We start from the raw sequence: 15,469 nt of genomic DNA on the forward strand, positions 1-15,469 counted from the left end.
TTATGTTTCCTCTTGTTTTATTCTAGAACTGGCCTTTTGTTTTAAAACATTTTCTTAGTTCTTTCAGCATTTCACACACTGTATTTTAGTCATCTTTAATCTCCTCCCAGGTCTACTCCCCATTCTATACCCACCCAACTTTGGGCCTTCATTTTTTAACCCGTTGATTCCCATTAGTGTTACATATATACTCCTAAATACTAGAGAATGTTAGATCTGCCAGAGGCTGTGCCATTAGAGAAAGCAATTCCCTCTCTTCCAACAGCGATCACTTTCTAATAGCTCTTCGGCTAGGGATGGTTGTTGTGTGGGCTTCCCCGGGGCCCACTGCATACTGGCCTAGTTGTTGGGTTCACATACTCAGCTCTCCTGTTTCCTTGCAGTCATCTGCTGCCTCTGCCTCTTAAAGCCTCTCTACTCCCTCCTCTATCATGATCCCAAACCCTGTGAGGAGAAGGATGTGACCTAGAAGCTTTCTGGATGAGATTTGAGAGCTACATTAATCTTTGGTTATAACAAGGAATTGTTAGGACTCAGCAGAATAATGGTTCTCGCCTACAACCAACCCATGTGGTTCTTGGTCCACAAAACAGTGTCAAGTATGGGTTGCATCTTGAGATTGAGGCCTTAAATCTTATTAGAAGGTATTTCATTACCCCTATTCCATCTATTCCACCATTGCACCAGTGAGGATTTCTGGCCAGGCAGGTCTCTATGGCAGCCGGCCCAGTTCACAGCTGGGTAAGACTGATAATTACTTTTCTCCTCTGGTACCGTGCATAGCATCAGCACTATGGCAGCTAGCCAGTTGGGGTCAAGCTTCCAAGTTAAAGGCCACCTTGATTTCTCCATGATCTAGGTCTTCTCCAGTGTGTGATGTCTTCAATGACACTGTCTTATCATTTAGTTCTGGAGGGTCACCCAGAGCAATGGTCATGGCCTATTATATTTAGGTGTCTATGGAAACTTACTGGCCAGCAAGTCCTATAGATAGAGGTAACACATTTCTGACACTGGGCTCTTTGTAGTGTCTAGTAGGACATTGTTAAGAATAATTCCACTCAAGTTCCCTATGTATGTAGATATCTGAGGAGGCTTTTGCAGCAAAAATTTTCTTTCTCAGAAAGTCTTCAGTGTTAGTTGTTCTCCCTTGAATCTCTTCCTCTAATCCCATGTAACCCTTCCTGCCACATCACTCCCCTTTCCCATTTACATCACTGCGTTCGGTCTTCCCTCCTTTGAAACCTGTTCCTGCTCTGCCTCCTTATTAATTTTCTGATCCTGTGGTTATTCTGAGACAAACACATCTAAGAGTCAAAGCCACCATCCACAACTAAACGGGAAGATTTGACGTTTGTTTCTCTGGGTCTGGACTGCCACTCAGAATGACTGTGTCCAGCTCTAGTCATTTGCCTTCAAGTTTCATAACAATTTTCTTAACAAACCTTTCTAATATGCACCATCGCACGTTGAATTCCCTAACATTCAAGTAGTCTTTTGTCTCTAGGCATGAAGAAACAATGGGTTACTTGAAATTTTGTTTCCATTTTCCCACATTTCTTTTCTTCAGATAATTGAGATAGAATCTGCACAAGTAGAAGCAAAAAGAAAGATTGTGAAGTTGGATGAAGAAATAGCCAGCGGGAAGGCTGAGGAAGCCCAGGCTCTGAAAAACGAGTGTGAGAGTGACCTGGCGGAGGCCATTCCAGCCTTGGAAGCAGCGCTGTCTGCACTAGACACCCTTAAGGAAAGTGTTGGCTTTGCCCTGGGGTTTCATCAAGAAAAGGAAACAATGTGAAGTCTTTGATTGATCTGACACACTGTATTGTGGTGGTCTATGTCATTTAGTTGTCAAGTTAAATGAAGCTTGCATCTAACAGGTCTTCTTTGATACAATGCTATATTTACACATTTGTTTTTCCTATGTCAGGTATAATTTTCATTCAGAATACTTTAGTGGGATTGGAATGAATGGTCTTTGTGAATCCAAAGACGTTCTGCCCGTGGGCCAGAGGGAAGGAATGGATAGAACTGGAAACAGTCATTCTGAGTGGCGATCCAAACCCAGAAGAACAAACATCATATCTTCTCCCTCAGTTGTGGATGTTAGTTTCAAATCTTTAGATATTGTTATCTCTTAGAATAACCTAGAATGTCAGGAAATTAATAAGGAGATAACATGTAATCTTTGTAAGGACTTAGGAGCCCTCAAACATTTGAGAACTATTAAGCTTGCTCAGTGATCAGTTCTTTGTTGCTAATTCTCTTTTATAACCAAAAAATACTCATTTTTTTTCATTATTTCCCCAAATAACCTTTCTTGTTTTGAGATCACATCTCACCATGTGGCCCAGGCTAGCCACAGCTCATAATCACCCTTTCCATCATCTCCTGTGTGCTGAGACTAATGAATAACCCCACGCCTGGCCCTGACATTACTTTTTTACATTCTCATTATTTAAAGATAAACTATTGTGTAAGGATGTCTTGTTGTCTTTTACTATAGCCAGCCGATATTACAATTGTAAAATCAATGAAGAATCCTCCAGCTGGGGTTAAACTAGTCATGGCTGCTGTCTGCGTCATGAAAGATATAAAGCCAGAAAAGATTTCAGATCCTTCAGGAACTGGAGGCAAGGTAAGGACTGATTCGAACCACATCCACAATGCACAGATCCTGTTTGCAGCGACTGTAATCAAATTAAATACCAACAGCCTATAATCCAGGGAAAAAGTACTTACTGTTCTCCAGGTGGAGGGGACTCAGAGGTAACCGCAGAGCAGGGTCTGCATCTGTTCTAGTAACTATAGTGCCAGCCAGGTATCTTCAGTTCCAGTTGCTTCTGGTTTCCCCTGCTGTGGTGCTGTGTGTTCTGAGGCCTGTGCTCTGTAGCTAAGATTTTTAAGAATGTGTGACATACAACATACTGATGTGGTTTTTGAGAATCGAAGTAAAAGAAAAGAAAGAAACAAACAAACAAATCACCACACAGTGCGTGTCACCACGTCTGGTGATCCCAGCTCTCTAGAGGGGAGGCAAAAGGATCAAGGTCATCATTCAAGGGCAGCCTGTGCAGAACCTGTCTCAGAAAAAGGGGCCGGGGAAGGAGGGTGTTGTGTCTGACCTAATTCTAACACATGAGAGGCTGGGGCAGGAAAGCTGAAGTGAGCTCCAGGCCTGTTTGGGTTCTATGTTGAGTTGAGAGACAGCCTGAGCACAGGGTGAGTCTGTCTGTAAAACAATAACATAAGAGCAAAGGGCTCTGGATCCCAACATCCACGTTCTTAACCCTTGGCCCCAGTGACCACGTGACCTCTAGATGAATTGTCTTCACCTCTGGGTGACTCTATTCAAAAGATCATCAAAGCATCCAGGTCACAAAGCCAGAGGATCTTGGCTAAGGAACATCAAGTTCTTCTGTGGAAAGCCCCACAAACAGCAAACACACAATAAACGTGGCCTGCGTTGCCAATGTAACTCAAGGCATGCGTCCCTCAGAAGGCAGGCGTTCTACACTGAATTCACAGATACTTTCTTTCCACCTGGGCTTGGATTCCTAAATTAATTTTTAAATTATATTTTCCATTAAGATAACATATAAGTAGACATTGTCTAGTCATTCAAATTTGCACAGACACTAAATAAACTTAATAAAACTAAACAAAAAAAACAATCTTTTAAAAAATTAAAGTAATAAAAAATTTTAAATGTTATTTCTTTTTTTTTTTTAAATATTTATTTTATTTATTATATATGAGTACACTCTAGCTGTCTTCAGATACACCAGAAGAGGGCATCAGATCTCTTTACAGATGGTTGTGAGCCACCATGTGGTTGCTGGGAATTGAACTCATGACCTCTGGAAGAGCAGTCGGGTGCTCTTAACCGCTGAGCCATCTCTCCAGCCCTATTTTTTATTCTTCTTTTGTATATTATTGGATCCTGATTACAGTTTCCCCTCCTTTCTCTTCTCATAGTAACCCCCATCACCTCCCCTCTTCCCCAAATTCACTATTCCTCTGTTTCCTTTCAGAAAAGTGCAGGCAAAAGAGTCAGAGACACACTGGCTCCCACTGTTAGGAGTCCCACAAAAACACCAAGCTACACGACCATAACACAGATGCACAGGGCCTAGGTCAGACATACAGGCTGTCTGAGTATTGCTTCATTCTCTGTGAGCTCCTGTGAGCCCTGCTTAGTTGATTCTGTGGGTCATTCTCTTGTGGTGTCCTTGACCTTTCTGGTTCCTACAATCCTTCCTCCCCATTTTTCACAAGATTTCCCAAGCTCTCCCTAATGTTTGACATCCGTTCTTCGACTGGATGAAGCCTCTTTTGATGATGATTATACTAGGCTTTGGTCTACAAGTATAGTAGACTATTGTTAGGAATCACTTTTATTTAGTTGTTTGTTTATCTATTTATTTATTGGTTCAGTCATGTGGTTCTAGTCTAGGTCTCTGGCTGCTATTCAGTCTCTGGGTCCTAGTCATCCAGGTAGTGTCAGGTGTGGCCCGCTCATGAGGCGTGGATTTCAAGTCATACCAGTCATTGGCTGGCCACTCCCACAGAGTCTGGGCCACCTTTACCTTAGCACATCTTGCAAGAAGGGCAAATTATAGGTTGAAGGTTTTTAAAAGACTGAAGTGATAAAATGTATTTTCTTACATGAAACTGTTATCATAATGGCCACAGTAACTGCTTTTTTTAATTGTCAAAAGAAATAATCACCTCTATTTTCACTGATTAAAATTTTAATATGTCTATTCATGTTTAAAATACTTCATATTTTATTTACTTAACATTCTCAAGGAGAGGAGTCTCTTCTCCTCTCCTCTCCCCTCCTCTCCTCTCCTCTCCTCTCCCCTCTCCCCTCTCCCCTCCCCTCCCCTCCTCCTCTCCTCTCTTCTCCCCTCCCCTCTCCTCCCCTCCTCCTCTCCTCTCTTCTCCCCTCCCCTCCCCTCCCCTCCCCTCCCCTCCTCCTCTCCTCTCTTCTCCCCTCCCCTCCCCTCCCCTCTCCTCTCCCCTCTCCCCTCCCCTCCCCTCCCCTCTCCTCTCCTCTCCTCTCCTCTCCTCTCCTCTCCTCTCCTCTCCTCTCCTCGACAGCATTTCACATATCTCCCTGACTGGCCTGGAACACTGTAAGTTACCCAGGCTAACTTTGAACTCACAGAGATCTGTCCACCTCCTCTAGTTAGCATGCTGGAACTACAGGCATGTGTCACCACATCTGGCAGGAAATGAGTCTTTGTTTTCAGAAAGAAGTTAAGATTTTTAAGATATAAACATTTTTTTCTGACTAATGTGCACTTTTAATTCTACAGCTAATACTTTTCCCTAAATTTCATTTGTAGATATTTGATTACTGGGGACCTAGCAAAAAACTCCTGGGAGATATGAATTTTCTCCGAGATTTGAGGGAGTATGACAAGGAGAACATTCCAGTGAGTGATGTGGGATTTTCTTCTCTAAGTGTGATGTTGTCACAATATGGAAGGTCATTTACTAACAGCTATAATGCAAAAATAAAAACTTGCTTTCAGATGAGACTTAATAAATTGCTATTTTGGTGTACTGTTGACTTGAAAAAGTTCTCTAAATATCTTTGTGTAATAGTTTCTTTTCGGGCTGGAGAGATGGCTCAGCCATTAAAGGCTAGGCTCACAACCAAAAATAGTTTCTTTTCTAGGAAATATTATTCATATTTACATAAAATAAGAAGGTATCAGATTTTTCATGTGAATTGCTACTTATTAACATGTAATTGTTTGTATTCTATTTTCAAACAGTCTATCAATCCACGGAGTCTTTTTTAACATTTATGGTTTTTATCAGGGATATTTGTTTCTTCTATAATTATAATTTTGCCTTATTAAATAAATATTTATTTACTTTACATCCTCTCCTCCAAGTCCTTCCCTCCCCCAGCACCCCCCCCCTCCATTCCTCAGCCGTTTCTCTTTGGAAAAGGGCTGGCCTCCCATGGCTATCAACCGAACATGGCAAATCATGTTGCAGTAAGACTAGGCACCGCCTTTCCTATTCAGGCTAGAGGAGGCAGCCCGGCAGGGGGAAGGGGTCGCAAAGGCAGGCAACAGGGTTAGACGCAGCCCCTGCTCCTGCTGGCATGAGTTCCACATGAAGACCAAGCTGCACAACTGTAACATGTGTGCAGAGGGCCTAGGTCTGTCCCGTGCAGACTGTCTAGCTGGTGTTTCTGTCTCTGGGAGCCCCTGTGAGCCCAGGTCAGTTGATTCTGTAGGGTTTCCTGTGGTGTATTTAACATCTCTGCCTCCGACAATGCTTCTTCCCCCTATTCCTTTGGATTTCCCGAGCTGTTTCCATCAGCTGCTGGGGTGAGCACAGGGTTTGAACTCAGATTATCAAGCTTGCTGTCTTTATCCAATAAATCATCTCAACTTCTGCAAATTACATATGACTTTCTTATGATTATATGATGCATGCTATGGTTTTAAAGTCTAAATCTTTGTTATATAGGTGGCTGTTATGCAGAAGATTCGTAGCGAATATTTGACGAACCCTGAATTTGATCCCCCTAAGGTCGCTAAAGCCTCTTCTGCTGCTGAGGGTCTGTGCAAGTGGATCATGGCTATGGAAGTGTATGACAGAGTTGCAAAGGTATTTTTAGGATTAGCGTATCCATTTCTTACTAAAATATTCTCAGAAATAAAACCGTATTCCTTAAATTTCTAAATTTATTTTGTATTAGTTCTTTCAGAATTTCATACAGTGAGACTTGACTGTTTTCACTTCTCCCCAGTCCCTCCCAGATCCACCCCACTTCCCTGCCCACTCATCCAACTTTGTGCCTTGAATTTTAATCCCACCAAGTCTAATCTGGACTTGGTGCCCCTACATTCTTACATGTGGTCTTCTACTGGAGAGTGGTTAGTGAGTCATGGCAACACTCTTAAAGAGAACTGACAGTCTGCCCCCACCCCCAAACCCCAACCCCAACCCCCAACCCCGACTCCCAGTAGCTCCTCAGCTCCTGGGGTTTCCTTTCCACCTCCCCTGTCCTTTCTGGGTATTGCTTGAGTTTGAGTGGGCCTATGCATGCTGCCACAGGGCTGTGAGTGCATAGATGCAGCCGCCCTGCTGTGTCCAGAGGGCACTGTCTGCTTGTACTCGCTCACCCTCTTTGGCTCTTAGAATGTTTCTACTCCCTCTTCTGCCTAGATCCCTGAGCTTTGGGGGCAGGTACAGTCAGTATATATGACTATTTAGGGCAAGAAACTCTGCAGGGTCTTATTCTCTGTACCACGGCCATTCGTGAATCTGCTAATCACCGTCTACTGTGACTAGAAGCTTCCCAGCTGAAGGCTGAGAGATGCAGTACTCCATGAATATGTTAATAAGTCATTAGGAGTCAGTTTAATACTCTGTTCATTTAGCAGACTATAGTAGTAGGTTCTTCCTAATACCTAGGATCTGTCTAGCCACAAGAGAGAGAGAGAGAGAGAGAGAGAGAGAGAGAGAGAGAGAGAGTGTGTGTGTGTGTGTGTGTGTGTGTGTGTGTAAGCTTTTACAGTAGTAAGGTTCCTATATGATTTTTTTTAAGTCTTTAGAGTTAATTATCACTTTTTTTTTTTAGATCCAATTGATAAGATATAATTACCCACCTTAACATACAAAGCCCGGTACCATCCATCCCTTAGGAACATTAATAACAACCTGTAAATACACAGAGCAGAATCTTAACATCACCTGCCATGGCTTCTCACCTTCTCCTCTGTCTCTCTCCTTTCTCCTAATTATCACTTCTTGTATTCCTTCTTCATTAATCCCCTGTAACCTCTCTACATCCCTGCTTTGAAAGCCCTACCCTACCTCACCAATTTCTAGACCCCCGTGGGTATTCCAAATGAATCATACAGGTCTGAAAATTCAAAGCTAACCTCCACAAATGAGGGAAAACAAGTGACCTTTATTTTTCTGTGTCTGGGTTACCTTCCTCAGAATGATTGTGTCCAGCTCCATACATTTACCTGTGAATTAAATAACTTCATTTTTCCTAAAAGCCAAATACTATTCCACTGTGTAAATAACACCACAGTTTCCTCGTCGACTCATCAACTGATGGGCATCTAGGCCGTGTCTATTTCCTTGCTATTGTGAGTGGCACAGCAGTGAGTCTGGTGAGGACCAGGCATCTCCACAGTAAGCTTTGGGGACGTCTAAGCGTGGTGTGGCTGGGCCGTGTGGGAGAGCCATTTTTAGGTTTTTGAAGAACCTTCCCACTGACTTCCTTATCAGATATACCAGATTTCACTGCCATCTTATCTATTCTGACTTGAGTAAGACAAAAAAAATCTCAAAGTAATTTTAATTTACGTTTCCTTGGTGGCTAGGGATGTTGAACATTTTTTTAAATGTTGTTCAGGATTGTTTTTCATCTTTGGAGAATGTCTTTCATTCCGTGCCCTATGTTGTAATTGGAGTGTTTGGTTTCTTGGTGTTTAGGGCTTTCCCTTCTTTGTATAGTCTAGATACTCACCCTCTAGCGGACATATTGCTGGTCAGGATTTTCCCCATTCTGTGGGCTGCTTCTTTGCTCAAGTGATGGTGTCCTTAGCTTTTTAGTTTTAGGAGGTCCCATTTATTAATTCTTGGTGTTAATATCTGTGTGATCAGGGTTTGTCCCAAAAGCCCTTTCCTGCCCCAGTGAGATCATGTGTGTGCTCTCCTCTGTTTTCTACCCAGCTCAGGGCAGCAGATCCTGTGTAACAGTCCTTGGCCCATTTGGAGTTGTGTGGGATGAGAGATACGGACCGAGTGACATTCTTCCACATGTGCTCTCCAATTCGACCAGCATCATTTGTTGAAAATTCTGTCTTTTCTCCCATGTGTATTTTTGGCCTCTTTGTCAAAAACCAAATGACAAGTGTCCCGGCTGTGTTGGGGTGTCACTGTAGGACAACTTTGACAGAGTATTGGTTGAAAGGAGTATAACCAAAACTGCAACCAAAGGGTAGCCTCGTGCTCCAGAATAATCTCAAGAAAAAGCACTCCAGGCAACAGTACTGGGAGGTCGGGCATGAAACGAGAGGGTGGGGAAATCCGGTCAGTTAGCCTGGAAGTTGGAGGCAATGCTCTCCTAAAATAAGGAGGTGTTAAAGTAGCTCTAGCTGACAATTTGGAGATGGTGACACTCTTGGAAGTATGCAGACTAAAACCACTGTTGAAATAGCATCCCGTGGAAGAACTATTCTGCTAACATTCTCAAGTAATTCATCATTTAAACAATTCCCATGCCTCCCTTTTATAAAGACTGGTGACACCTTAAGTAATAGCATCCATTGTCTCTGAAAGTTAGTTTTGATGTACCACCATAAACATTTGCGAATGAAAGAATACGGGGCTGGAGAGATGGCTCAGCGGTTAAGACCACTGACTGCTCTTCCAGAGGTCCTGAGTTCAATTCCCAGCAACCACATGGTGGCTCAGAACCCTCTGTAATGGGATCTGATGCCCCCTTCTGGTGTGTCTGAAGGCAGTGACAGTGTACTCACATACATAAAATGAATGAATAAATCTTTACAAAATAGATAAATGAAAAACAAAAGCAAAAAAACTAAGTGGCTCTAGAATGGGTATGTCATATGTGTTCTATTCCATTGACCAGTGGGTCTGATTGCAGGGCAGTCTCACAGTGCTTTACTACCACAGCTCTGTAAGTATAACCTGAAGTGTGGAATGGTGACTTTTGATGGGGATCGCAGTAAGTCCTTAGATTGCTTTGCTTTGGATAGCCATTTCACAATAGTTATCCTACCAATCCATGAGCACCTGAACTCCCTGACCAGTCAGGACTAGAGAACAAGAGCCTGTCTCAAAAGAACAAGTGAAATAAAACAAAAGGCAGAAACGGAACCACAGGGCTTTACCCCTCCTTTTCAGTTGAACGGCAACCTCTCATTAATTGAAAACACTTTGCTACATATTGTGACATTTTTACTCTACATTAAACTATACTATTCCAGAATAATTTATTTTGTATACCATAGTCGAGAAATCCAAATGATTTGTCTGTTATATGAATTATGTAGGTGTTTTTGCTTAAGATTTGAGTGCTTATCATGTGTAATTTATTGTTAAACCTCATGTCTGACCATAGCATCTTTTACACAGAACACAAAACATCTGTGTATTGTCCCCTAACAGGTGGTTGCTCCAAAGAAAGCTCGCTTAGCGGAGGCCCAGAAGTCCTTGGCAGAGACAATGGAACTTTTGAATCAGAAGAGGGGTGAACTGGCCCAAGTAGAGCATCATTTGGAAAACTTACAGAAGACTTTTCAAGAGAAGACGGAGGAAAAGGCAGCTCTGGAGGATCAGGTGGAGCTGTGCGCTAAGAAGCTAGAACGAGCCACCAAGCTAATTGGAGGGCTAGGCGGAGAAAAGTCAAGGTACAGCCGCTTCTTGAGGGCCGGAGGACAACAGGCTTGAGCATGTGACTGTCCTCACCTGCTTGTCACAGCTGCATCTGGTTTTACAGTGGCTGATTGGGAATCTGAGGCCTTCTGTAAAGCACATGGCTGGGATTCTCCAAAGGAGCAAGACTAGTGTTGAGGATAGAGTTGATAACGTGTTTTCAAAACGGAAAACAAAAGGAGGGAGAAGAGGAGAAAAAGAGAGTGCAGTGTTTACGGTCTTTTATTCAAAGTGCTATTGGCATTCTTGCCCAGTTTTCTACATATTTTTAAACTGGATTGCACAGCCAGCTATCTCATTATTGATCATGTTTATTCCAGGAATTGCATGATGTAGTAGTTTAGTCCAGGTAAGATGATTTTGTAATAATTTCTATTGTCATGGCTTTTTTTTTTTCTGCAGAATCTAAACTTTGTAACTTAATATGTATCAAATAGTCTTGCTGCAAAATAGCATTTCTGGAATAAATTTACAATGTTTCCGGTTCTTATTATCTAGAAGTACTGAAACAAACACTAGCACAAAATCATCCTAGAGAAGATTTTGAAGTAAAAACGCTGGGGTTGTGGTTGTTAGAAAGGCAGAATACTACTGGACAAGCTACTGCCCTAAGACTGAAGTGTAGACATTCATATACCGCAGAGTAGCAGATCTAAAGGGATCTGATCTACTCATTTTACACATAGGCCTAACATGGCATAGCCTCTTCTTATAGGATTTAGACAAGAAGGCCCGTGCACTTTCTTTTTCTATTGTTTTGATTTTATGTATATGACTGTTGGCCCGCATGTATGTCTGTGCACCACTTACATGCCTGGTGCCTGTGGAGACCTAAGGAGGATGCTGGATCCCTGAACTTTACAGAGAGTTGCAAGCCACCACGTGGGTGCTGCAAACTGAACCCCAGTCCTTTAGAAGAGCAGTCGGTGCTCTTAACGATGAAGCCATCCCTCCAGCTGGCCCTTCCCATACAGTCATCTGCTGTTTCACCATTGGTTTGTTACACAGATGGTCTCAAGCTGCAAATGACCTTCAAGCAACATATGAAAACCTAACTGGTGACGTCTTGGTGTCAGCAGGAGTCATAGCTTACCTTGGTGCTTTCACTTCTGGATTTCGACAAGAATGTACGGAAGATTGGAGCAAGCTGTGCAAGGTATGTGGTTTACAGGTAGTAAGATTTGATTTAGAACATTAAAAAAAACATTCAAAGTGTATGTTGGAAAATATGGCAGCGATGAGAACATCAAAAGAAAACACACTGAACAATGGGAAGTCCTTTTGTCTCTCTCTCTGTCCCCAGCCTCCATCCCTCCACTTCTTCTTTGACTTGTAAAATACTCCCAAAGTCTAACATAAAATGCAGTTTTATTTCTGAAATATGTCATGACAATGAAATATGTATTTTAACTTAAGGATTGTTTCAATTAATAAGATGAAAAAAATGGACTTTTATTTCTTACAGGAGAAAAAATTCCCGTGTTCAGAGGAGTTCTCATTGAGTAAAACCTTGGGGGATCCAGTCAAAATTAGAGCTTGGAATATTGCTGGGCTACCAACAGACACGTTCTCCATAGACAATGGTGTGATCGTTAACAATTCTAGGCGGTGGTAAGGAACATAGAGTCTCCTCCTGTTTCATTTGGAACTATTCAAGCATATATAAAAGCTGAAAGACTGACAAGAAATACCAGTGTAATGGCCTCCCCTACATTCTGCAGTTAGTATTGTGTCCGATTTGCTGCTTAATCACCGATCCAGCTACTTCTCTGCTAACCCATCTTTCTTTTCTTTTCTTTCCTTTTCTTTTCTTCCCTTCCCTTCCCTTTCCTTTCCTTTCCTTTCCTTTCCTTTCCTTTTCTTTTCTTTTCTTTTCTTTTCTTTTCTTTTCTTTTCTTTTCTTTTCTTTTCTTTTCCCGGAGCTGGGGACCGAATCCAGGGCCTTGTGCTTGCTAGGCAAGCGCTCTACCACTGAGCTAAATCCCCAACCCCCCAACTCATCTTTCTAAGCATGCTTATGGATGAGGGGCAGACATGCACTTCCCCCTTAGCTGTTTCAGTATGCATATTGTTGACTAAAGATCGACTTTAGTTTATGTATTTTTAAGGTAAAAATGTGAGCTGAGTTTCCTCATTTGGAAGAATAAAATTCTTTTTTATTTTTTAAATTAAATTATTCCTTTGACAGTTTCCTGTGGGTATATAAAGTGTTCTGGTCAGATTCATCCTTTTACCCTCTCGTGGCCTCCTCCCACCACTGCTAGCCCCACCCCCTACTTCCTCCCACCATCCCTAGCCCCACCCCCTACTTCCTCCCATCAAGTTCCCACTGTACTTTCATGTCTTTTGTTTTTGCTCTGTGGAACAATTTTTTTTTAACTTTTTGTTTTAATTTAAAGTTCTAATTTTTGAGACTTGCATGCATGAATACTGTATTTATACAATTTCTATCCTCACTCTCCCCTCACCCCCCAACTCCTCCAGTGGTAACCTCCCTTCATAACATAAATATATATATATATATATATATATATTCATTCCTAGGACCTTTAAAAGATAAATCTTTATGTAAAATACTTTGTATTTGTAACAACTGATGACTGAACATTCACTTAAATTGCATATCTTTTAGAGAAATTGCAGCATTTATGTGTCCCTCTTGGAATTTCCCTGTTAATTTCCAGGCCTTTAATGATCGACCCCCAGGGTCAAGCAAATAAGTGGATCAAAAACTCTGAGAAAGATAATCAGCTCAGTGTTATTAAGTTATCAGACTCAGACTATATGAGAACCTTGGAAAACTGCATTCAGTTGGGAACTCCAGTTCTCCTGGAAAATGTTGGTGAAGATTTGGATCCCTCCTTGGAGCCTTTGTTACTCAGACAAACTTTTAAACAAGGTAGAAACTGAAAGATGGTTGGATTATCTTGAAGTATGAAAGAAAAATAAATTTAATAATGATGATAATAACTTAGAATTGGCATGTCATTGTTATGTATGGGAAGAAATCTGAAGCCAGCTTTCAGAACTGAACCTTAATCCAGCATCCTCAGATAAGGACTTTGCTTGGTCTTCTTTGCCTTATTGACCACTCCCTGAATTTTATTTAGCTCTGTTGAGAGTGTGAGACAGTTGAAGCCAATCTGAAATCCCCTTGTCTTATAATCACTGATCTCAGAAAGTTCACTAATTATGAATAATAACAGGAATGCAGGCCAGAGTTGAATCTAGGTAAACCTTACCCACATGTGTGTTCCTGCTGATGAACATTGATCTCTGTCAAGCTCTGCCACTTTGGTGAGCTTTAATCACATACAAAGTTTGGAAATCTGATAGAAAAAATTCAAAAGCTATCTTCTTTGTTGTTGCTGTTTTAGTTTGGTTTTTCAAGACAGGGTTTCTCTGTGACGTCTTGGCTGTCCTGGAGCTCACTCTGTAGATCAGGCTGGATTGGAACTCAGAGATCTTCCTACTTCCGCCTCCCCCAAGTGCTGGGATTAAAGGTCTGTGCCACCACTGCCAGACTCAAAAAGTACCTTGATTCTAAAGTTCCATGACCACTTGACACAGTGTCCTATGTTTCAACAGAGTGCGTTCTATTGAATGTACTTGCACATTTGCCTCTGCAGAAGTGGTTTTTGTCACAGCGGGTTTTCTATCTCAAATTACTTAAGACTCTTTGCTTATAACTTAGGTAAGGCTTAGAAGTGCACAGGAAGAGAGACTAAGTAACTTTGGTTCACTTGTTATCTATTTTGTTTTTCTGGAATATAGGTGGTATTGACTGCATCAGACTTGGTGAAGTCATTATTGAATATTCTTTTGATTTTAAATTTTATATCACCACAAAACTGAGAAATCCACACTACATGCCAGAACTGGCTACAAAAGTGTCTTTGCTCAATTTCATGATAACTCCGGAAGGGCTGGAAGATCAGCTACTAGGCATTGTTGTTGCCAAGGAGAGGTTTGTATTTTTCAGATGCTTCATGTGGGTTAGAGTATCTGCAGGCCAGTCATACTTTTGTTTGGGGACTATTTTGAAATGACTAAAAATTTTATATCTTGTTATTATACATTAGACAATTATGTAGTCATTAAAAATAGCCATTCAGTAATAACCTTTAAGCCAAGTCTTGTTACTTCGGTCTTTTATTATGGGTAATGAGATTCACAGTACATGCCATAACTTCTGTCAAACTGAGCTAGGAACTTTGTCCACAGTAACACAGGCCCTGGGTAAAATCAGAAGCATATTCAGAGACTTCTATACAGAATGTTAACTTTAGAAACTTCTCAGGAGAGGGTATGAAGATAGGAGATAAAACTACATATGTGCTATAAATAAGGTTGTATTAAAAAATGATGGGTGAATCTGTGTTCAAGATGAAAAAAGAAAGGATTCAGATGAAATATACCTGAATATTATCAGTTATTTTACCTAACATATAAGAGCATAGGTAATTTTTATGGTTTTATTGGTTTGTTTTGTATTTTTCCATTACTAACATACACTGTTTTACAAATGAGAAAAAAATAACAAAACCCAGAAAAGCTACAAGAAAGAAATGCTTCTGGAAGAAAATAATTGATTTGAGTTGAATATTAATATGACTTTATTAAGTGGTCTGTTAAGTGAAATCAAATTAAAAGGTTATAAAAGTAACTTTATTACTTCCAAGATTTAAAAATAAGCCAGACCTATGTTACAGTACTCTCTATAGCAAATGGTGTTACTCTGACGTTTTACCCCATTTTTGCTCACTGATGCTCAACGTCAATTTTGCTTTTCACTTAAAAAGCCAGTCAGACCAGTCTTCCTTCTGGTGGCTGTTACTTTAGAAGAGTAATTGGTGACAAAGCCTGTGAATTGATAAGAAACCTCCTACTTGGAGTCCTTTATTTTCCAATATATAACCAGCAATACCACAAGAATAATCCAACACGTCCTTAGAGTTGCTGTCGCATTTTAAGTATACAAATGAATTTTCTTTGCTTAAGCTTCTCAAATCAATAT

The 15,469-nt window shown here is 41.1% G+C and overlaps 1 protein-coding gene across 3 annotated transcripts in view; it reads left to right on the forward strand.

The window, feature by feature from the left end:
- Positions 1-15,469, forward strand: part of Dnah12 (dynein, axonemal, heavy chain 12) — a 154,733-nt gene that overhangs the window by 105,180 nt on the left and 34,084 nt on the right. Inside the window, exons 50-58 of one of the 3 annotated variants that reach the window (XR_015639291.1) lie at positions 1,571-1,751; positions 2,507-2,638; positions 5,355-5,444; positions 6,499-6,639; positions 10,186-10,427; positions 11,461-11,608; positions 11,918-12,063; positions 13,137-13,351; positions 14,227-14,419. Coding sequence is in view for 2 of the 3 variants with exons in the window: in XM_087587488.1 (XP_087443614.1) it covers positions 1,571-1,751; positions 2,511-2,638; positions 5,355-5,444; positions 6,499-6,639; positions 10,186-10,427; positions 11,461-11,608; positions 11,918-12,063; positions 13,137-13,351; positions 14,227-14,419 (1,484 nt within the window). In the remaining variant the exon portion in view is untranslated. 3 annotated transcript variants of the gene reach the window in all.

Source organism: Rattus norvegicus, chromosome 16 (assembly GCF_021556685.1).
Source record: "Rattus norvegicus strain SHRSP/BbbUtx chromosome 16, alternate assembly SHRSP_T2T, whole genome shotgun sequence".
Classification (NCBI taxonomy): Eukaryota; Metazoa; Chordata; class Mammalia; order Rodentia; family Muridae; genus Rattus; species Rattus norvegicus.